At 39.8% G+C, this 24,352-nt stretch overlaps 1 protein-coding gene across 1 annotated transcript in view; it reads right to left on the reverse strand.

Annotated features, from left to right (window-relative positions):
• TRA2B (transformer 2 beta homolog) overlaps positions 1 to 24,352 on the reverse strand; it is a 35,994-nt gene that overhangs the window by 2,528 nt on the left and 9,114 nt on the right. The window contains exons 2-7 of the mRNA XM_075068607.1: positions 23,223 to 23,356; positions 11,425 to 11,587; positions 9,842 to 10,030; positions 7,121 to 7,236; positions 5,648 to 5,731; positions 2,189 to 2,251 (exon numbers count right to left, since the gene is read on the reverse strand). Of these exons, the coding sequence (XP_074924708.1) occupies positions 2,189 to 2,251; positions 5,648 to 5,731; positions 7,121 to 7,236; positions 9,842 to 10,030; positions 11,425 to 11,587; positions 23,223 to 23,356 (749 nt within the window). The remainder of the gene's footprint in view (positions 1 to 2,188; positions 2,252 to 5,647; positions 5,732 to 7,120; positions 7,237 to 9,841; positions 10,031 to 11,424; positions 11,588 to 23,222; positions 23,357 to 24,352) is intronic.

Genomic DNA, 24,352 nt, shown 5'->3' on the forward strand with positions numbered 1-24,352 from the left:
CCTAGCAACACTCGGTGGGTCGGCAAGGGCGCCCCTGGAGTGGCGCCGCTAGGTGCCGGATATATACCCCGTGCCCAGCCGCCCTTAGTTCCTTCTACGCCCTGTCGGTCGTTGGAACAGTGAGCGGCATGAGCTGACCCCGCTCCTAGCTACTCGTAGTCTGTGTAATACAGTTTAAATCCTTATAGTTTTTCTTAATAGTTAGTTTAATGATACTTAGCGGGGGTTCGGGAGTAGCCTTCCTGCAACCGTGCCTGACCCATGCCCGGCTCACCGGTTTGTATCCGTGCCTGCGGCCGCCCGGCCTTCCTGACAGGAAATCCACAACGACTCCTGTGTAGGTGCCTCGGGGATCGCAGATAAGTGCCCATTTGCACGCGTTTAACGACAACACAGGGAGCGGCAACTTTCATTTCCCTCCACTTCTGCACAAGCGCGGGCTACTCGGCGGACAGAAGCGCTCCTCGGCACCGACCACTGGCACCGCCGTGCGGCCAACGAGTCGACTCGGCACTCCATCCCTTCTGAGTTTTTGAGGAAGCCCACGATCCTCCTACTAGTGACGACAGCTCCCCGGCACGCGCCGTGGTTGAGCTCCTGTCCTGCTGCTTCCGTGCCAACAGCACCGCAGCCAGAGCTCATCACAGTTGGATTCGCCCGCACTGACACGTGCAGAGACACTGAGGAGCCGGCACCTGATTCGGTCCGCGGGCTGTCGAATCCAGTGCCTGGCCGCTCCCCGGCAGCATGCGCGTGGTTGAGCTTCCTGCTCCTGCGGCTTCCGTGCCATTCTGCAACGCAGCCAGTGAGCTCGTCTAATCGGATCGCCCGGCACCGACTGCCGCGCACCGCCTACGTCGACCCGTCGATCCCGGTCCACAAGGCCGTCGAATCGGTGCCTGCGCGCTCCGGCAATGCGCTTGTGGTTGAGCTTCCTGCTCCGCTGCTTCCATGCCAACGGCACCGCAGCCAGAAGAGCGCATCTACCTCGGATCGCCCGGCAGACTCCTGCCGCGGCACGACAACATCGGCACAGTGATCCGGTCCACAAGGGCATCGGACCAAATGCTGACTGCTCCCCGAGCACGCGCCATGGTTGAGCTTCCTGCTCCTGCTGCTTCCGTGCCAACGGCACGCAGCCAGAGGGCTCATCCATTGGATTGCGGCACCAATACCTCAGAGGCACCGGCGACGCTGGCACTGTTGATCCGGTCCCAAAGGCCGTCGAATCCAGTGCCTGACTGCTCCCCCGCAGGCGGCGTGCCGTGTCAAGCTCCTGCCCTACTGCTCCGTGCAATCTGCACGCACGGACAGGGAGCTGTCTAAGCGGATCGCCCGGCACCGACATGCTGACCACTGGCGCGGTCAGCCCTTGATACCTATCCATCACTGACCCGTAAATCTCGGCACGTCTGGCTCCCATCACCGCTAACAGGCTATGACTGCTGTATGCTCCGTCCTCGAGGTTCGGTCGACCCCGGCACCGCTGTAGTAGGAGGTCGATCTCGTTTCAGGTCGTGCGCCTTCCGTACCGGTCCAGGTGCCAAGTGGGAAAGTCTGTAGAGTCAGAGACTCTGACCATGGTTTTTCAGCACCTCCATGGGCTCGCCGTCAGCACCTGTCCCTCCCACGTGACATCCTTTAGTAAAAATCTTCCGACGAACGTGCACGCGGCGCGCACACACCTAACTGGAATGGATATGAGCAAGCACTCGAAGAAGAACAAACCAATACCTCTTATTTTAGATTTGTTTCTAATTTAAATATTTGTTTGGAGATGAATAGTTAACACCAATAGCTGCAATCTCTGGGCTGGTCAAAAGTTAGCCAGGCCCCCCAAATCAAGGCTCTCTACATTTGTTCCCCCCCCCCCAACTGGGTCCTGTCCCCCAGCACTAAAGTCCACAGAATAGTTTAAGAGTAACTGAAAAATTCGTAACTCTTTGACAGATTGTGAATTTTCTATGTGTAAACTCAATCACCAGCTTATATAATTTTAACCCGGTGGCCTTCTGTTTTAATGAGTTCTGTGGCTCGCTGAAGAATTGTATTTGTTCACCAGTGACTATTCCACTTTCTTTTAATGCTTTCAGATGTACATTAGGCCTCAGCTGTTTGAATTTTTTAGGCAGGCTGTTTCATGAACATTTCTACTGTTCTTTGGATACTAAATCCTATCCAAGAATACCTGTAGATCTGATCCCTGTCCTGGGCAGCTCTCCATCCTCCTCCTCCTCCTCCACCACCTCCTCTGTGAAGACAGAAGCAAAATAACTTTTTTTGCACTTTATTATTTTCAAAGGTATAAAACAGGGAAAACAGTGTTATATTGAATATAAAACTACAGTTGGATCACACAGGAAAGACAAGAAAATATCTAAATAAAATTTGCTGCATTGCGTAAGTGTAAGCTACCCGTCTCATCACAGTTCATTTGTGTACCATGCCAAGCATGGCTTGGCAAAAATTACAAAGTGTCTGGGAAAGCTGAGGGAGTCTCATGGTCCGGTTTACCAATATTGTCCGTTATAATTTCCTATCCTCCAGGTAGGAGCAGTTTGAGATTATCTTCCATTTTAAATTGAAGCAAATGCAGTCACACTACTCTGTGCAAAAATTTGCACTTGCTCACTCACCAGGGAGCAGTAGTTATGTTTTGAAATGAGACAAGTAAGATCAGTTCATTTGCATAAGATTTCACGCACGAGCTAGTAAAATTTTCATTATTTTAATGAAACTGTCTTAATTATGTAGTGTGGAAGTGGTCATATGTGGTATAGGGTAGACAATTAAAATATACTGTAAACATCATACGTTGTATACCATCTACAAACATGCCAGGAGTCTTGCAATGCAAATAAGATATGGTCTCTGGTCCAAAGACATTATAATCCAAGTTCTAGACGAGACTCAAATGAGGGAAGGAAGCAGGAAAGGAAGGAAGTGTTAGAAAAATAAGGAGTTGATTACTTTGGAATGAACACACTATTTTGATAATTTTTCTGTTTGAAGTTACATAGGTAGTCTAACATAGGTCTCTCCATTCTGCTTTCCTCTCTGCTCCTGCTCATCACTGCAATCTCAGTGCTTATTTACAGCACAGATGAGGCCTCAGCTCTGCCCTTTCACATTGATCCTTTGGCCCTAATGGAAAAGAGTTTACTTGGAGATGTCAAAGGCTGAGCAGGTGGCTAAATGGTCAAACTGGGAGTTTGGGAGTCATCACTAGACAACATCTTAGAGTGAAGACGTAGAATGCAGACAAAGCCACTTGACTGGTCTCCCTGGGAGAAGGCCAGTCATCTTGTAATTTGGATTATGGGGGGATAGGGGCCTAGGAGTGTTAACTTATTCACNCGGCGGAGGAGGAGGAGGAGGAAGAAGAAGGAGAGTGGATATTCGAAGACCTTTAGCTTTACTTCTCGGAGGCCAGAAGCAAAATGATAAAAATTAACACTTCCAGTGAGAGATAGGCAGGAAAGGAGACCACATACTGAATATTTCTAATTAGGAATTCCTTACTATTTTTTCTAAAGACTAGTACAGCACCAATGTATGTAATTAGTGTCTGCTTGCAGCAAAAATGTGATTTATATTACTTCATTTGTGACAACATTCCTAGTTCCCTAAGACCTGGCTAGGCGAAAGTACATTTCCTTAACACAATGGGGACCTGCTCCACGACTAGGGTTCCTAGGCACTATGGTAATACAGTACACATATATACATACATAGTGTGAGGGAGATAAGTTCTAACGTCAAAAAGAGAAGGCATTTTAGCTATAAGGACAACTGGTAGATTCTTAAACATCCAGACATTGGAAGTAAGATTGAAGCTGAGGCTAAGCCACAATTATGATAAAGGCTGTAAATATGCTGCAGGACAAGGTAAAATCCAAAAGCTATCTGCTTATTTTTAAGTAAGGGTAGTTGGAAAGATTGAGGCCCAGACAGTTTGTTGAAATTACATAAGGTGAGTTCCGGTATTCTTACCAAGCATTTCTGTTCTAAAAGCATGATACACTCTTGTTCTAGAAGTATGTAACAGGTAAAGGGGAGGAGAAAATAGTGGCTAGGAAGATGAATATATGGAGATGGGGGAATGTGTACGACTTATAAATTTTGGTTGATATTGTGAGGTTATAAAAATTTCTGTATGATGAAATGCCTGTCTCTCTGAATCCACTGCTGCTGACAGGGCTGTAAGCACTATTGCCCAGATGAGATACAATGGAGAGCAGGTATGGTTAGATAGAGAAGGAGATAAAATAAAGTACGGTTGTCTTAGAAGGAGTGACAGCTAAGGAATAAAAGTTTTAAAACCTCATAATTGCACAAAATCTGCCTCAGGCCTGATGATAGGAAGTCATTAAAATACACACAAAGAAAATGAACTACTAGATATTAGCTTAACATTTAAATTGTGTCTTGACTCTGTTACGTGGTCCAAGTTTGTTCACGTGACCAATCTGAAAATTCAGATGTAACATGACATTTTTCATCAAGACCACCACCAACTGGCTATTTTCATGTGTGTTTTAAATAAATTTCAAAACAGTTCTACAATTTATCTATGCCAACATATGTTAACTATGAACTTTCAGTCACGTAAAGTACAACCACGCTAGGTCTGTCAGACTTAAATCCTTTGCAAAATAAAACTGCTATTAAGCCTCGTTAGCACTGCCACTTTAAACAGTTGCCCTCTACCCTTTTGTCTATATCATAGAATCCAAAGTTCCTACACTACCCCTGCATTCTACAGAGTTTTATCGACAATTCAACACTGCATGTGTCTAAGGTTTCACTTTCGCCCTTAACTTGTTTTATCTTCTCATTTCCTACAGTTAGTTGCTGTGTTGGTGAATCCTGAAGCAACTGTTGCGCATAACAGGCTTTACAACAGGAAAATCTAACTATGGGTGCCAAGGAGTTAGCTGATAGATATGAAGCCGTGAAATACAATCGCCCTCCGTTTTGTAGAAAGGCTGTGTGACATTTTCATAGGATAGATGTACACTCTACCTTTCAAAATAAATCTTCCACTGTTGTACTCCAAGTGGCAATAACTTTGAGCATTGGTGGTCACTGCTATTTTTACCGCTGTATTCACTACGTTTCTCCAGAGCATGGCTAGACCACCAGATGGGAAAACGCAAGTGGCAGAGGTCTAAACTAGTACTTTCACCACTGCTGTCTCTTAGAGATTTTTCTTCTTCCCCCCTTTTTGGGCCAGCGTACAGAAGAGATGTGTATGTGTGCTTGCTCTTAAAGCTGAAGTAGTTACAACATAGACACTATTAAGCTATTAAAATTATACAGATATACATGTAAGTATAGCATTATGGACTATTTATGTTGAAATAAGATCTCATTCAAACTAAATTCTGATCTGTCTGTCACACTGGCTGTACATCACAAACAACAGATGGCAAACAACAATTATTTGCAGTAAAGACCAAAGATTTCAAAACTAGAACTTGGTTGTAAAACAGTGACTTCAAATGAGTTTCAAAAGGTACAGTTATAACATTTAATAAGTTAAAAAGAAATGCAAATAATTTACTTCCAAAAAGTAGGAGATTCAAGAGAAATTCTAGCCCAAGATGATCTGCACATATTTTGTTATTTGTTACTAGTGGCTCACCTATAAGATCTGCTGTAATATTCACGATCATCATATCCTCTGTCATACCCTCTGTCATAGTAATCTCTTCGTCGGGAGCTGCCACTGCATGGAACAGTGAAACAAAGTTACAAAAATATAAAATACTGCATACAGGCCAGCCTGGCTGAGCTAACAGTACTGTAGGAATCTTCAAATAAGGTGGTCAGAAGTGTAACTGCAAACTTAATCTGGATGTAACTTTTTGACATGAACACTAAGTTTAAATATTGCAGGAGGAATTCTTTTCTAAGACATCTTTCACCTATTTGTAACTTACGGGGGTGGGGTGGGAGGGAGTTCCTTTTGGAAGGATTTTTCCTCAGTGAGCCTAGTATCATAGAAGATTAGGCTTGGAAGAGACGTTGGGAGGTCATCTAGTCCAACCCACAGCAGCGACTTAAAACATATGAAAACAGTTTTTAGTTACACAGCTACTAAACTGACTTTTCAAAAAAGCTGTCAGCCGACAAAAATGTTTTCTTCAAGTCTTTCAACATGAGATCTTAGTTCTCATGTGCATTTGAAGGTATGAAACCAAAGTTTTTAATGCAAGCTTTTTAGATCGCAAGCTCAGATTTAAAGCTACAAGTTTAACATTTCTGGGTATGTATGGCTTCTCCTACTGTTGGCCTCCAACTGCCCACACCCTCTTGGTTTTCCAGGCACCATTTCCCATGGAAAACAATTATGCTGCTAGATCTGGACAAGTCACATCTGCCAATTGGAAGCAAGTTAAGAACCGACTAAATTAAGGAACATTAGACAGGTAGATACAAAGTACTGACATTGATGCATTTTTGGTGCATTAGGTTTTTTAAAAGCATTCAAGTGTTGTATTACCAGTAAGTGAAAAAAGTTCATGTAGTTTTATTTTTATTTATGGTTATCTAAACACAAAAAAAGTTACAAGTCAGTAAATTATTGTACACAAATGCATCTCGACTTTTCACAGTTGGAAGAAGCATACAACCTATGAGGGCTACCCACAAGTAAGGATTAAATAAAAGTTATGGAATTTGCTTCAACGATGACAAACTTTTGTGTAGTTATTTTCATAAACTGAGTGGCAGTTACTTTGCTAATAAGTGCCATCATTTGACATTTTAAAGGTTGCTTTATCTGAAAATAGAATTTTTAGATTACTCTTTTTTCCTGACAGTGTTTGATATGTAGCCGCAATGTTGACTGGCATCATTTTAACATTTGGTGCAAATACACAAATCAAGGTGCACTACTATTTTATGCCCATATACCAAGAGTTGCATGTGTACTTTTGGAAGTCTAGGACATTAAACAAAAAACAAACAAACAAACAAAATATAAGGATTGTATTGATACAGAATTCCTGCAAGAGCACAGATAATTTTGCAAAATAAAATGAAGACTACTTGGCAAACTAAATGTGCATTTCCTTTATGCCACTTGTGCTACTCAATTTCTGAAGTAACTTACTAAGTTGGTCTCCCCATGTAGATTCCAGGTGTAGGGGTGTGAGGCCTTTTTGTTATGGAGAAATCTACCCGGATTCTTCTCCCATCAAGTTCCATTCCATTGGCACGCTCTTTAGCCTATATGGAGTGAAACAATCATGATTTAGATAGTTTTAACTGCAAACAGATTAACTTCAAGTTAATAACTGCTAACACAGGTTTCTATCGACTACTCCTCCTTTCTCAACTAGCTGGGGTTGCATCGTTGATCTGTCTTTTCCAAGTTTGCCAGTCCAATGCTTGCTCCATATCCACTTCATCCTCCCTTATAGTCCATCCACCGTTTACTTGGCTGTCCTCTTGTTCTCAGCCCGCAAACTCTAGTCTCAGATGTCTCCCTAATGGGATGTCTTTCATATATTTGTACATGCTGATGCCTTCTCAGCTTCTTTAATAGCTTCTCTCAGATACCGCAAACCTTGGTTTCATGCCTGATGACATCATTCCACATGTGGTCCTCCAAGGTTTCCCCTCAAACATCTCATTTCAATAACTTCAAGTCTTCTCAAGTGCCTCTCTTTGGTTACCCATCTCTCTGATCCACACAGAACAGCCGGTCTTACCATGGTTTTCTATAGTTGCCCCATATGTAATCTGGGCCTTCATTTATTAGAGTCACTCCATTTACCTTGCACCAGACTTCCCCCATGCTCAGCTGTCTTGGTTATGGTTCTCCGATTCCTCTATTTGTCACTAACCAGCCCCACCAGATAAACACAGATACCACCCGGTTTAGGTGCTGGCCCTCAGTGTTGATATTCATCTGTCGTAGTTCTGAGCAAATCACCCACGTGATTTCTCTTTTCTTTACTCATTTTGACACTATATAGTTTTTTAGTTTCCTATTGCCAACATCAATTGCCTGGACCAAATCTTCCTCACCAACGGCCATTAGCAAAATTTAATTTGTACAGCTCTTCATACAACCTTCAATTTGGATTTACTTACCTATGAAGTCTCACAATTATGAACAGTAATGAACTAAGCACTAATCCCTGGTGGAGTTCAACCTTCACCTTAAAGCCTTCCTTGAAACACTGAAGGGCAACTGGCTCTTTTCTCACGGAATCCTCATACAAACCCATCACGATCTGGACAAGATCCTCCAGTACCTCATAGAATTAGAGAAGCACCAGCAGTCATGTATGTATTTTGCCAGATGCTCTCTCTCTAAATTAAAAAAAAAACAAAAAAAACAACACACAACAAAAAACCACACAACAGAAAAGCCCAACCAATGAACCAGGCTAGATATTTTCTTCCAGCTTTATCATCATCAACTGTCTGCCAATGAATACACTATTTTCCTTTTCTAAAGCCAAACTGCTTTATTCCTTAAATGGGCTACACATTTCAGAGAATGCAGCTATTATTCTCAGTTTCACACAGAGGCACAGAAGTTTCTAACAGTTGTCTAGGTCACTTGTGTGTTTGTATATCGGTACCAATATGGAATTATCTTTTCTTCACAGAGTGCAGAATCTGCGTGAGCCAATGTACCCAAGCCTCTCTTAAGGCTTGGATTATTTCCACCATTGCTTCATCTGGACCTGCTGCTTTTCCAGGTGACCTGTGGGCAGACCTCAAAAGCATCTACTTTCCTAATTATTGCTTCGTATGACAATACAGCATACAAAAAGGTTTTTTCCACATTAAGTAGACCCCCAGAATTTTTGCTGTCAGTTACATACAAGACCCCTGCATCCTTTATGAATGGTGTCTTCACTTTGTCATCTTCCTCTTGTTTCTTGTCCATGAGATCATATATATTTCCTTTTTGGCAAATTGAGAAGTTGTGCATCTCATTATACAGTGTATCCAAAGCTAGGTTTCTTGCCTTCTTTACTGCTTGTCTCGAGGCTCTATAGGTAGCATCCACTTCTTCTGAAGGGTTACTTTCCTAATGCATGTTTCATTGAAGCAAACCTCATACTGGATCCATTTGCCATCTGCGACTATTACAACCAGTGTGTCGGTGGTCCCAGTAGTTTGCTTCAGGTAACCGTACACACATCTTCAAATTGAGTTTGTATTTAAGATGGTAACTCTGGTACAACTGGAGATTTACCTTGTATTTCTGTTTAAAGCATAACTCACACCTTTATTTTGTGCCGAGATACCAACAAGGGACAGGATCTAATAATTTCTCATCAACATAGGACTGAATTGACCTGAAATTTACTGAAATTTTAACCTGTGGTATTTGAAATAGTTATCACTAAATCATTCCTTTCAGACGCTTGCCTTTTAACCAATTGGTCAAATCAGTTCAAGTAAATACATTCATAAGTCCGTCAGTTATTTTGAAGAATTGTTAACAGACTACAGAAAACAAATGCCAGTGCTTCCAAGATTGCTGTTCTTGTTCAGGTGCATATTTTCATTACAGCAATTTCAAGTATTAATGAATACTGTACCTTAATTCCTTTTCTACACTGTTTCAAACACAGGTTTTAAAAAAAAAAAATCAAAAAAAAAATCAAAAAAAAATCACATTTTACAGGGCTATACTGTACCTTAATTCCTTTTCTACACTGTTTCAAACACAGGTTTTAAAAAAAAAAAATCAAAAAAAAAATCAAAAAAAAATCACAGTTTACAGGGCTATGTACTAGTTATACAGGAATAAGTTTTTAACAGCTGGGAATTGCAAATTTTAAAAGCATTATATATTCCAGCTTACCTCCTTTGCATCATCAACATTTTCAAAATACACAAATGCAAATCCTCTTGAACGCCGAGACTGCTGGTCATACACAATGGAAACATCAGCAATTGGGCCATACTTGGAGAACACTTCTCTCAGGTCCCTTTCTGTGGTGTATAGACTCAATCCAAACACTCCGAGACAACAGTTTGGGTCAGGATTTGCCTAGAAGAAGAAGAAGAAAAAAAAAAAAAAAAAAGTTTCTCCTTCCAAACTTTTAGCAATACAGTTACTTTATAAATGTGAGTTGATTTGGCATGACTTCAAGACAGAAAAATCTACTGCTATCTAAGAAGCTAGTTTTACTTACAAGAGACGTGTTAGGAACAAATCTTCAGACTTAGCTTTCAAAAAACATGTTTTGCATTTCTCACCCCAAGAGGAGCACACAATTCCCATGCCAAACTTTGTAGTGGGGACTGTTTGGAAGCATCCAATAGTCTATCCACAGAATAGGGTGCTGACTGGTGAATACGAAAATCTGTATATTGGTCTGCGAGCACCTCTATATTGGAGTAGTTTGGCGTTTACTTTGTTCCTTATTTTAGAGGGTTGAGAATACACATGACTTTTTAGTCAAGCTAATTTGTTCGTTTAACGAAGACATCAAGGCAGTTTTCATTCCCCAATCCCGCCCCCCCGTGTCCTGTTTAGGAAACTTTGGAAACTCAAATATTAAGCCTATTTCTTTAGTGAATATTTTATCTCGAGTGGGTATGTACATTTATTTGTTATTGAAGGGATGTTCTTGAATCAGGACTGTATTAGTCGCTTTTTTAAGTACAAGAAAAAAAAGCATTCGTTTGGCAACAAAAATTACATGGACTTTGCAAACAAGGCAGATAAATTAAAGGGCCTACCAACTTTGACTGTACCCTTTAAAAGATTTTAATAGAAAGCTTCAGGGTTTAAGGTGCCTGAATCTATGACAAAATGCTGTGTATTTCAAGAGACTGATGCAACAAATCTAGTTTATTAATTCTGAAACCTACAAAAAAAAAAAAAGGTAATTGTCAGACCTGTTTAAGAGAGAACCACCATCATCTTAATTTAATTGTGTGCTAATAGTCAGTCAACATTTGTTTAGAAAATGTCTACATTAACGTACAACTTTCAGTGAACAGGCACCTTAAGTTACTGTAAGCACTGTGAAACTTCAAAAATTACAAGCTCAAATGTGATCAAATAAGAAATATCTGAAGGTCCAAACATTATTATGAGTGGGTAACTCGTACTTCAGTACGTTAAACAGAACACACAGAAGACAAAAAACTTACAAGTACCTAAGATCACAATTTTCTTCCAGAAATTATTCATATCATCATAACGTAACATTTAAAATGTGGTAATTTATAGTTACAAACAAACTTCTCATGTTTTGCTGTGAATTTTTATTAATATAGTACACCATGAAGATTAAATTTAGTTTACAAATCTGAGAAGCAGATTGCTTTTATAGATTCCTTAGTTCAAGGGGAAGGACAAACAGATTGAAAATTGCAATACACGCATAAACTGCTACATTTAACAATCCCAATGTGTTAAAATAACAGTCTTACCCTGTTTCCAACATGACGCCTACGAGTAGACATAGGAGAATGGCTGTGACTGTGTCGTCGTCGATAATCCCGACTATAAGACCTGCTCCGGGACCTCCTGTGAGAGCGGGAACGAGAGCGTGATCTTGTATAGTGTCTACGAGAACTCCTCCTTGACCTAGATCTGTGCAGAGAAAGAACTAAGTTACTTCTGAGGGGTTACCATGATGCAACTACACATTAACATGAGGAAATCAACAATTGTCTATAAACAGAAAATGGATAACTTAAAAGTCATGTTGTACTACATCTTGTAGGGCAATACAAGTACCTATTTCATCACCAGTTCAAGTTTCTCAACTCAATCTTCATGCTCAGATTAGATTACTTTAGGGTATTCACCACTATAGCAGGCCCCCATATAATTTCCATTGCAAAAACAGAATTCCAAACTCCATTTCAACCTCAACGTTGAAAGATATACCAGGTATTCCTATTTATCCTCAATACAAGGGGATACCTAATGAAGCTGAAAAAAAACTACTTTAAGAACTGTAAGGAAATATCTTCACAGCATAAAACAACCATGCAGCACTTGGCCAAAAGGCATTAAGATAAAGAGCCAAGTGGGAGTTGAAAAAGATTAGACATTTATATTGAGTATGAGAACATCCAGTTACTCTAGCAATTAAAACTCACCACTAACCATTCTTTTAAGTATTGCCATGATACAGTAACACTTGTGATAAGGACCCCCTGTGCAACTGAGCTTCTGGAACCTTTCTGGAAAAGCAGTGCTTGTTGGGACAGTGCAAATGCCCTCTTTCAGCATTGACTATTTGGAGATCATAAGAAGCTGTGCAATCCCAATCTGCTTTAATTCCTTCCATTAAACCTTCTAGAGCTCTTAAAACAGCAGAACTGTTAACTAAGTTGGGCGAGGAAGCCAGGTTACATTCCTTGAGCTTTGTCTTGTGTTAGAACTTAACTAAGCAGGGAATTAGCTGAACATAGTGCTGACCACAACCTGTCCATGTCTACGCTAACATAGGAGTCAGCATAGTACCTTACTTGACCCCTCAACAGCAATGTTTAAGAAACTTGTAGTTGAGTAACGCCCTTGAAGAACAGAAGCTGATGGTCAACCTCTCTTCAAAGTAGTCTCTCCATCTTTCCTTTTGTGACTCAATCTTCAAAAGGACAGGGGACAAGAAGGGACTAAAGGAAATGCAAAATGAGTCTAGACTACTGGGCAACTTGTCAAATTTGAAACTGGATTAATGTTGAAAAAGAAAAAAAAAAAAAACAGCCAAACTTCACCTTTGTTTCAAGTGACTTTATACTCTTCAGCTGCAGTGACTTCTGGGGAAGGGGCAATGGAGATAGATTCTAGAAGTAATACCCTTAATCTAAAAGACAATGGCAGGGGGAGGAGAGAGCTAACTTTGTTCAAGTTGGAGCAACCCCTTAGATGCTGCTGCAGATCTAGTCTCTCTTTTGGAGTTTTATTTCTATGCAAAGCTCGCCATTAAAAAAAGGAAGGTTTCCTACTTTGGCTTGTGACTAAAACAACAAGCAAGATAACTTGATCTAAGCTCAGTTGACAATGCCCAGTGTCAGAGTTCTGACTTATCTGATGGTATCCAGAAAGCATGGAATGCATGCCCTGGAACAGAGTGACCCATCAGTTACAGTCTTAATGGGCACTGGGAAGATGGGTCAAGAAAAGGGAATACCTGATTCCAAACCGGCAATTGATATCAAAATACCTTAATCACTGGTGACATGGAGAATGCCAAGTCAAGTTTCCTGGAATTTTGATTTAAATTGGATTTTTTTTGATACAATGCTTTTTGAGGAAAAAACCTACCTAAAGATAATTTTAATTAAGATATCTTTGAGCTATAATGTATCTCATCATGGAATAGGGATTATAAATTCAAATTCTACAGTATAAGACAATATATTATTGTAATGTTTAAGAAAAGGTTTGTAAATGAGTTCTAATAGTTCATGAATTAGGGACCCAATGTTCTGGGGTTTGAGGGGCTTCTGTATAGATTTAGGTTAATCTTTCTATCTACTCAATGGGACTCAGTATCTTCTAGAACGAGCATTATCAGAGATGCTTAGTTTTGCAGTTCTCAGACTGCAAATGTGTCTCCAAAAGATATTTTTGCTATTAATAGCAAAAATATTTTAAATAAATAAATATAGCGATGAGAAAAGACCTCAACCCTATCGTCCCTCTACAAATGTATGTACACAGAGTTAATCCCTTACCTCTTTCTAAAATTGCTGGAGGCAAAATAGATCTAGGCAAGGAGAAGAAGAAGTCTGGAGACAAATGTGAGAGAAAAAGAGAAGCAGTAGAAGAAAAAGAAGTGAAACTGGTTGAGCAGCATATTCCAAAAGTCTTGAGGTCTTTCTGAATGTAGCTTTCATTGATTTGAGATCTATCTATCATACCATTCTCTCACCAGAAGGGGAAAAAACCTATAATGGCAGCAGGCCGATAAAAGAGATGCAGTTTGGGAATATCTTAATAAAGTTCGTTTACCTGTGGGTAAGACAGGCATGCATGCAAAATGCAAACAGTGCAACAAAGAAATGCAAGACCTGGTTGCCTGAATGAAACAACATGAGAAGTGCTCGTTCTCAGGAGGAAGCTGCGTTGAAGATGAAAGGAACATGCAGGATCTTCAGGTTGGTAAACTTTTATTTCATACTTCTGTCTTAAGAATTGCCTGTCTTCCTTCTGGAAGTTTTGATTTCTCATGTTTGAGCAAAAATATATAGTTGTTATTCTATGGTATCATCATTTTAGATGCAATTATGATAAAAAATAAAAAGTTGAAATAGGCCAATCTTCCCTTTTATAATTTCTCCTTTAAAGTAGTATTGATTGTCAGTGAATGCAATGAGTAATACTAAATGAGCTGTATGGTAATAATTAAATAACTGCATTGACTTATTTTGTTTAGGAGAATCCATGCTCAACATATAGAATTTTGAAGACTATCCACCTTCAAGGTCATCACCATTTTATATAGTTTTAGAGTCATCTGCCAACGATAGTGTTTCAGTCACATCATGTAAGTCACACAGCCAGTTATCACGTGTAGCGCAAAAAAGGAAGAAGTCTCCATCATCCAGAAACAGAGAAGTTTATGATAAGAACCAGAAGATTATAAAAAGAGGTAATAGATGAAAAAATTGCCCAGTTTGTTTATGCAACAAACTCTCCTTTCCGTATGATTGAGAACCCACACTTCATTAACATAGTTCAGTCATTAAGATGAGGATACAGTACACCCAACAGAGCAGATGTCACAGGAAAATTGCTGGATCAAGTGTATGAAAGAGAAATTGAGCAGTGTGCAAAAGGTCTAGACGGTAAAATTGTTAACCCGAGTCTTGACAGGTGGAGCAATGTCCACAATGATTCTGTTGTATGTGCTTCTATGACAACAGAAGAAGGAATGTCTTCCTTAGAGAAACAACCGACACGTCAGGATATGCACACACAGCAGAATACTTACAAGTAGCAGCAGTAAAAGCTGTAACAAACTGAAAAAAATTCAAATGTCTAGTATGCAGCTGGGTCACAGACAATGTTGCAAATGTATCCAAGATGAGAAGTTTCGGAGAAAGCGAAGAGAGTTCCAAGCTGACAACATACGGTTGCAGTGCTCATTTGATGAACTCTGAAGTCTTTGGCTAGGAGGTGCCAGAAATAAAGGCTAATGTTGTTGAAATTGTAAAATACTTCCGTAACAACCATTTTGCAGCAGCTGCTCTGAAAAAAGTAGGAGGAACCAAGGTAATTCCCCCACAAGATGTGCGATGGAACTCAATAGTGGACTGTTTTGAGTTTTCAAGAACTGGCCTAATCTGATGACAGTTTGTGAACAAAACTGTGAAAAAACAGATGGCACTGTCATAGCCAAAGTTCTCAACATTGGGTTCAAGACAAATGTTGAACACATGCTGGTACCCTGAAGCTTATTTCTGTAGCCTTGAAGAAACTGCAGGGAAATAGTTTTATTGCTGATGCTGCTGAAGTCTGGAAGGAACTGAGTAAGATCTTAAAGAGAAATATGCAATGACAGAGTTAAATTACAAGCCTTAAAAAAAATGAATGGGAAAAGCGTTATCTCCAACTCATTGTCTTGCAAATATTCTCAATACTCAATATCAGGGTCAAACCTTAACTGCTGAAGAAGAGGAGTTGGCCAGGACATGGACATCCAGCAATCAGCCCTCCATAATGCCAACTATAATAAACTTCAGAACTTAGGGTGAACCATTCAAGAAATATATGTTTGCTGATGACGTTTTTTAAAAAGTCACATCAATGAACTGGTGGAAGTCAGTTAAGCACTTGGATTCAGAGACTGTTGAAGTGATAATCTCTCTTGTAAGAGCAGTAGCTGCTTCTGCCAGTGCAGAAAGTGAGAAATCATTTGGGACCTGAAAAAGCAGGAAAGCTTGTTTTTCTTTTCCAGATTATGAACAAACAGGAAAATGACAGAGAAGACTACTGCGTTAGCTGCAGAAGCCAGTATTTTAAGTTTCTCATGTTGACCTGGCTAACAGTTAAATGAAATATTTTAAAAAAAATTAACTATTTTACACAATTTTAATAAAAACAAACCTGATTTAAAAAAATTAAATGTTTAACTAAATTAAAAAATTCATGCTTGTTTTGTTAAATTGTTTTCTGTTGAAGAAAAAAAATCCAGAATACATATTATTGTTTTAGTGAAATAAAACAATTTAAATGTCTGTCTGGTGATGTTCTCCTAATACAGCATGGCAAGAAAATCCTCCAAATATTAATGATTCACCTGTTGAACTGGAGATGTATATGAAGTCATTAGGTGGTGAACTATCTGCTTCAATTACCTTTGGTAAATGAAATAACTAAACAATCATTCATTTTCTGATATAGCTGTAAAACTAATCTGAAAAGTTTTCAAAATAAATCACTTTAAAAATGTATAGTGTGTACCTTCTAAAAATGAAACCTACATCTGAGCTGTGAAGGATATGTATTAAGGTTATAGCAACCAACAAAATGCACTTTTATGTAGAAACTCATGATTAAATCAAATCTTCCTGACTGGTAATTTAAATCAAATTGATTTAAATCAAGTCCACCCTGGGAAACTTTTGAACCCCTAACATTACTGATATCTGCGGAGACAACCAGGAATCAGGTGCGGAAAGGCATAGAGGGATCCCTGTTGCAGGACCTACTGCAAATAATCTGCCTTCTTGGTGACAACCGGTACAGATGCTGGCGTTGTCTGATATCTCAAACAAGGTTCAACAAGTTATCATTGTCAAGCAGAGTAATCTTTCAATGTAACACGACAAAAAAAGATGGAGTCTTCTCTTGGATTGTGGTGACTTCCAGTTCTGATGCCTCTATCAATAAGTCTTAAAATTGTCTGCAGTCATTAGGAAGTGACAAAGGTGTAGACATGATTGTAGAATCTGAAGACTTAGTTTCATCATCAGTAGCAGAGGGTCATTTGAAATCACTGCCTGCTTCCTCTCCATTTGAATCCGACGGATCATCATGTTGTCAGTTAGGGGTAGAGATTAAAATGGAATGTACTTTTATCTCTCAAAGGATGAACAAAAAAAAACCTAAGTTCTTATGATCCTCTGGCCTCCAGAAAGTTGACGGAGATCCTTGACAACATGGAGGTAAATGGGGACAGGAAAAGGGGTTCTATACCAATGTTTCTCCAACAAACCTGCATTGCCCTGGAGAAGGCGGCCCAACTGGTGTCTAAGAGAAAAAGCGACATCCCACTCCCCATCTTCCCAAAAGCCAAAGCCTGAATGATCCAGAAAAAGCCTCCATGTCCATACTATGACCCCTAGGCTGATCAAGAGCCCTCTAGAACCATGATTATGAATCAGAAGACTGGTAAATTCTCCAGATGCAAAGGAGGGATCCCAATGGATCTCTACAGTGAGCAATAGTCACTGTACAGATTGCAGAGGGGGTATCAATACCAAGGGAACAGCACTGTGAAAGGGAGAGCCAGAAGTAACAGGGATCAGCATTCACTTGGAAGAGCTAGAGATGCCTTTGAAATTAAGGCCTCTGATCTGCTCATGTGCTGCCCACCCCTTGAGCGTTGTGGATTTACGTAAGAATGGCCCTACTTGGTCAGACCAAGGCTTCATCTAGCCCAGTATCCTGTCTTCTGACAGTGGCCAATGCCAGGTGCCCCAGAGAGAATGAACGGAACAGGTAATCATCGAGTGATTTATCCCGTCGCTCATTCCCAGCTTCTGGCAAACATAGACTAGGGACACCATTCCTGGCTACCCTGGCTAATAGCCATTGATGGACCTATTCTCCATGAATTTATCCAGTTCTTTTTTGAACCCGGTTATGGTCTTGGCTTTCATAACATCCTCGGGCAAGGAGTTCAACAGACTGACTGTGCATTGTGTGAAGAAATACTTCCTTTTGTTTGTTTAAAACCCGCTAGCTCTTAATTTCATTTGGTGACTCCTAGTTCGTGTTATGAGAAGTAGTAAACACTTCCTTATCTACTTTCTCTACACAAGTCATGATTTTACATACCTCAATCACATATCCCCTTAGCCTTTTCCAAGCTGGAATGTCCCAGTCTTAATCTCTCCTCATATGGAAGCCATTCCATACCCCTAATCATTTTTGTTGCCCTTTTCTGAACCTTGTATCTTTTTTGAGATGGGGTGACATCTGCACACAGTATTCAAGGTGTAGGAGTACCATGGATTTATAGAGGCAACATGATATTTTCTGTCTTATCTATCCCTTTCTTAATTATTCCCAGCATTCTGTTCACTTTGACTGCCACTGCACATTGAGTGGATGTTTTCAGAGAACTGTCCACAATGACTCCAAGATCTTTCTTGAGATCCCCATCATTTTATATGTATAGTTGGGATTATGCTTTCCAATGCGCACTACTTTGCATTTATCATCAACATTACATTTCATCTGCCATTTTGTTGCCCAGTCACTCAGTTTTGAGAGATCCTTTTGTAGCTCTTTGCCATCTGCCTGGGTCTTAACTATCTTTAGTAATTTTGTATCAAAATTTGGAGATTTGATATTTGAGTCACCTGGCACAAAGCCGCTCTAAACTTTACTTCTTGCTTCTGTGCTTGATGGCAGTTCGCCTAGAAAGCCTCTGGCTAAGTTAAAACAAATTGGCAACAAGGAATCCAGAGTCAACATAAGGCTCCTACAAGGGCAGAGACACCCCTGAAGTCATTGGCACCAGACTCAGTTTTCTGTGTCACTTATTTGGCAACAAACGTGCCCCACAAACATGCACAGACTGTTGAGCCAATCTGAAGTAAGCAAAAAATGCCAGTTCTGAGTGCCATGGATTCTGCATCTCCCACTTCAGGGAGCTTAAAAAAGAAGACTACATTCTATCCTGTCCCTCAGAAGAATAAGGCTGAGCACAAGACAGATCAGAACCCTATAAGGAAAGCCTGGACCCAGGTGTGCCTATGTTCACATGCCCGAAGTATGAAGACCTGGCATGTCAAAAACCAGCTCAGGAAATAGCTTTTGAGATGCATTAGGCAGCAGGGGCACACATCTGACAGCAAGAAAACACAGGCTATGGCTACACTCACACTTTACAGCGCTGCAACTTTTGCGCTCAGGGGTGTGAAAAAACACCCCCCTGAGCGCTGCAAGATACAGCGCTGTAAAGCGTCAGTGTAATCAGGACGGCAGCACTCGGAGCGCGGCTCCCAGCGCTGCAAGCTACACCCGTAAAGGATGTGGTTTACAAGCAGCGCTGGGAGACCTCTCTCCCAGTGCTGCTACTCCAACCACACTCAGACTTCAAAGCGCTGCCTTGGCAGCGCTTTGAAATTCCAAGTGTAGCCATACCCACAGACTAATATGTGCTGCTTCAAGTAGGATGTTCTCTGAATCTTTAAGATCCGGAAAGTACATGATGCAACAGCCTCAGAGCCAGTATGGTAATCTAGCTACACAAGGCCAGAGAAACCACTTAAATAATTTAAAGTCTCACCCACAAAAAATTCTTAAGGAATCAAAGAAAAAAGTTCTGGCATGGACAAAACCATTTCCTCCACCTGCCACTTGCCAGAGGAGGAAAAAAGCCAATGTAGATGGGAAGCACACAACTTCATAACCTTTTCTCTGAACATTCAGTACCGCTAGGGAGTGCTCAGGTGGTCCCAGAAAGCACTGCTTTTCTAGAAATTTCCCAAAGCTGAACCACTTGAGGAGAATCTTACAAACGGGAATATGCTACAGTCACCTTGAAAAAAAATAAAATAAATCATGCTTCAGGGCATAATCCAACCACAAATTGTCAGGTTAGAAAGAAATTTCCTTAATAACAGGTTTTCTGCATCTTCTTCTGAAGCATCTAGCAGTATCCACGGTCTGTGGCAGGATATCTGAATAGATCAGGACTGTGCAACCACCCACGCACATGACATTTATTCTGCAAATTAAATTTGAAGCAATTTTTAAATTAATCCCAATGAGCTCTCGAATTAGCATCCCAATATCAAATTAATGTTAACAAATGGGATCACAATTTAGTCCACGAAGCTGGGAAGAGGGTAGGCAGTGAATCCTACATGGAGGTGCATTTCAGAAGTTGCTGCGGGGATGAAAATCCAGAGGAAAGAAGATGGGAAACAGAAGAGGGCAAGAAACAATGGAGACTAGAGAAAGCAACAAAGAGCAGAAATAATGGTGGTCAAATTTATGAGCATGCTTTCTCACTGAATGTGAGACTAAGGTACTGAACAAATAAGGGTTAGTAACTAGACCTCTGGTTACTACATGAATACCATATTCTACCCTGATCTTTGGACGTTCTGCAGGTTGAGAGAGTATTTAATCCTAATCATATATGCCAGCCCACAGACCATAATTAACAACGGAGTTAACCCTCTTCAAAGAATGAGCTGTACATCACTGGACAAGATGGACCACTGATCTGAAAAACTGTCTTATAATAGATGTGCTGCTTATGTACACCCACTTTGCTTTTATTATGGTCACATTGCAATGCCAAGACAGACAAAAATCCGGAGCTCAGAACTGTTTACTATGGCATGTCTACGCTGCAGCAGCACAGCCACAAGTTCTTCTGTTGATGTAGTTCTCAACCTTTCCAAACTACTGTACCTCTTTTAGGAGTCTGATTTGTCTTAACTACTTGCTTACAAAACCAGACAATTACAAAAAATGTCACAGCACACTATTACTGAAAAATTGCTCTCATTTTGTCTGTATGAAATATTAGTTTTTAGATTTTGCTAGTGCTTTTTATATAGTCTATTGTAAAACTAGGCAAATATCTAGAGAACTGATAATCCCGGAAGACCTCTGTGTACCCCTAGGTGTACGTGCACCCCCGTTGAGAAATGCTGATAAGAGTTAATCTGACAGGCTGTAGCCATACCTACACTGGGGTTGGGTCAAACTAACCACAATGCTCAGGGCATGAAATTTCACAACTTATAGCAACGTAGTTAAATAGATCTAATTTTGTGTAGACAAGGCCTTAGCACCAATCATATACGCTTGTACAAACCAGCTGAAGGCATTTTGTTCATACCGGTGTCAAAGAGCACCATTTGAAGACAATGAAATTACACAATAATCATTTTGTGCATTATCAGATTATTGCTTCTCTTTTACAGGTGTGTCAGAAAGAACCCAGTCTAACTCTCAGAACTAAAGCTGAGTTTGTAGGACTGTTTAGTTTCTGACCAGAATCACATTTAAAATGACTTGCCCATGACCATGTTCAAAATCTGACAAAGCTGGAAATGGAATGTAGGTACCTTGGGTCCCAAACACATTAAGACACGGCTGTAATTCTGCTCAAGTTATATGGTTAACCCAGTGGAGTTCATAATTTCCAGTTCAAGGCATTTAAAGTTTATTACAGGTGCCTCTGTTCTAAATTCATGAAGCCACGGTGGTCAAAAGCTCCCAATGAGAGAGGGGACATGCTGTAAAGCCAGTAGGCTGATGAAATTATACAATTCCATTATAACGCTTTGAGCTTGGGAAGATCACACAGTTATTGATTTCTTATTTTCTTTAAAAGCCACAAGATTAAAAGCTAATACCATGGCAACATTAAAGCTGCAGTATCAACCATAAAAACTCACTAAGTCCCCAAAGTTATATTAGTTCCTTTCAACATCAACATTTGGCTACTTATTGATGTACAACAAAATGCAAATTAACTGATGTTCTTATCCAAAAAAGGCTTAGATATTCTAATGAATCCTCTTGTTGTCCTCAGATCTCCCATAGCAATGAGTGCCACAGGTTAATTACAAACTGTGTAAAGAGGAGTTTTCATTTTGCTTTTCAATTTCATTTGATACCCCCTTGTTTTATTACAGTAAACAGGAGTGCAGGATTTACCATTATATGCCGTTCATTATTTTGTACACACTTATCATGTCGCCTTATTGGACTCTTCAGAGAAGAAAAACTTCTCATACAGAACCTCTCCACACCCTTAAGCATTTTGTTGCTCCTCTTTGAACATTTTTCATTTGTTTTTTGTTGCAGAGTCACCAGAACAGTATTCCAGGCAAAGATGTACCACTGATATACATAACGGAATGTTTTCATATTTTTTCTATGAATTCTTTATACAGCCTAACACTAACCTTTTTTTACTGTATAAAAACACATGTGAACAGTTCAATGAAAACCACCTCTGCTCAGTGACACCCAAGTCTTCCCCTTGAGTGTTTACAATTAAATTGAGAACCTAGCAACATGTATGAGTAGTTTGAAACAGCAGCAATATATACAGATTACTCCCCAAACCCCAGTCTTTGAGAAGTCTTACAAAGCTCTCAGGGAATTTTAAAAATAATCTTTTCAGTTTATTGTACTAACGTTATCACTTGCTTTACACTTGTCAAGTGTATTATGTAAGTACATATGATGAGGCTGTATTAATGCACTTGAGCAAGCTGGATATTTGTTATATGTAGAAGCAAATCATGCTCCATGTTTTTTGGGTGGGAACATACAAGCGGATCATCTGAACAGGTTACTACTAAAAAATTATAACTGTAAAAGGGAATTATAAAACACTGTACAATAAGCCACCTTTATGTACATTAAACATAAAGACAAAAAAGTGGGAATTGTGTTTTTAATACATTAAAAGGTATCTCTTTTAAGACAGTCTGAAAGGTGTGTAGTTTGTAAAACCTACCTCCCCCAATCTCCCTTCTCTGCTTTTGTATTTAAATCTTGAATTCAGGCCATGTGGCATGGAAGATGCTGTGGTGACTGATGAACTAATGCAAGACATCATAAGAGTCAAGAGAGGGGAAGGAGTTTTAGTCAGACCATTTAGCAGTTTGACGACATTTAACTATAAATGGCATAACATTTGAGACACAGGAAATATTTTGTTAAACTGATAACACACACATCCCCTAAATGAAGGGGTGAGCTCATACATGAAAAGACTGCAGGAGATATTCCAGCAAAAAAAAAAAAATCAGAGTTAACTTGATATACCTGAGGTTGAAAGAGAGCAAGAGTCTTCACATCTCACACTTATTTTTATGTGTCATACAGCAACTTATTTTTATGTGTCATACAGAAATGGCATAAGATTTGAGTAAAAACAATCTTCTGTAGGTCTGTTTTAAACCTTTGGTACCAGATTCAGGCTTAGCTTGATTAGTTTCCACCCCACCACTGTCAAAACAAATTCAGACAGACATGTCTGTGTTGAATGAAAACTCACCTTGATTCAGACCTGGATCTAGATTTTGACCTGGATCGCCTGGAGTCCTCCTTGGATCGAGATCTTGCAGGGCTGTGCCTTGCAGACTTGCCGGACCCATGAGCACTTCCGCTTCTGGAAGCAGAACGGGATTCCTGCATGCAGATATTGAAAGTCTAATTTGTACACAATTTCTGGGTGATCTCAACTCTGTAAACAAGCTCCAGTGAAAAAAAATGGTAAAATTTGCATCTCAACTATGTGTCCGGGCAGTTGAAATTAGAACTGCCTAGATTTTAAGAAGTTTTTTCCCTGGTAGGCACTTCTTTACCCTGCATGTGCTTTCTCTATTAAACAGATAATGCATGCATGTTTAGCAAAATATACAGGGACACATAAACAGACTAGTAATTACTTAGCGTAGTGCTTTCAGATTCCAGATTACTTCTTATCTTAACTTCATTTTTATTCCTTTTCTTCATTCTTCCGTTTCAAATTCTGACTTCTTTCATCTTCCCCACTTCACACAAATTGCTCAATATTCTATAAGTGGGACTTCTGGTCTGATAATTAGCATGCATTCACTTTCTTTTTTTTTTTCAAATTTCAGCTTCACTTATTCCTGAGCTTCAAATAATTCTCATTTATAAAACTTGTCAAATGACGACTTCCGCATTTTCCTTCTTCAACATTAACCTTAATAGAAAAAGAACAGGATGAAGAATATTTTAAAACTCCAGGATAAAATCTAGTGCCAAAACTGAAACTAGAAAAAAATGCTACGTTTTTGGACCTTTTTTATTATTATATATGCAATTCAAGACTTGGATCTACCAATTTTTCTATTACTTTTTACATGGATGTCAAATCAGTCTTAGTATTAGATAGCTATGATTCTCTATTTATGCCTAATTTAAAATGAAGTGTGCAATGGATGAATTGAAGATTTACCAGTCATTTTGACATGAAAAATTTCAAGGGCTACTATATTTCATACTGCTTTAGCCACATATTTAGGTCACCATTGCACACACATCTAATTAAACTGAGCAAACCAATAATTTTTTTGAATTAAAAAGTACAATTCAGCTGTATATTAAATGACTTAACCTTGTAATGTTCGTTTATGTCACTAATTCCACTAATATACA

This window comes from Chelonoidis abingdonii, chromosome 8, assembly GCF_003597395.2.
Source record: "Chelonoidis abingdonii isolate Lonesome George chromosome 8, CheloAbing_2.0, whole genome shotgun sequence".
Taxonomy (NCBI): domain Eukaryota; kingdom Metazoa; phylum Chordata; order Testudines; family Testudinidae; genus Chelonoidis; species Chelonoidis abingdonii.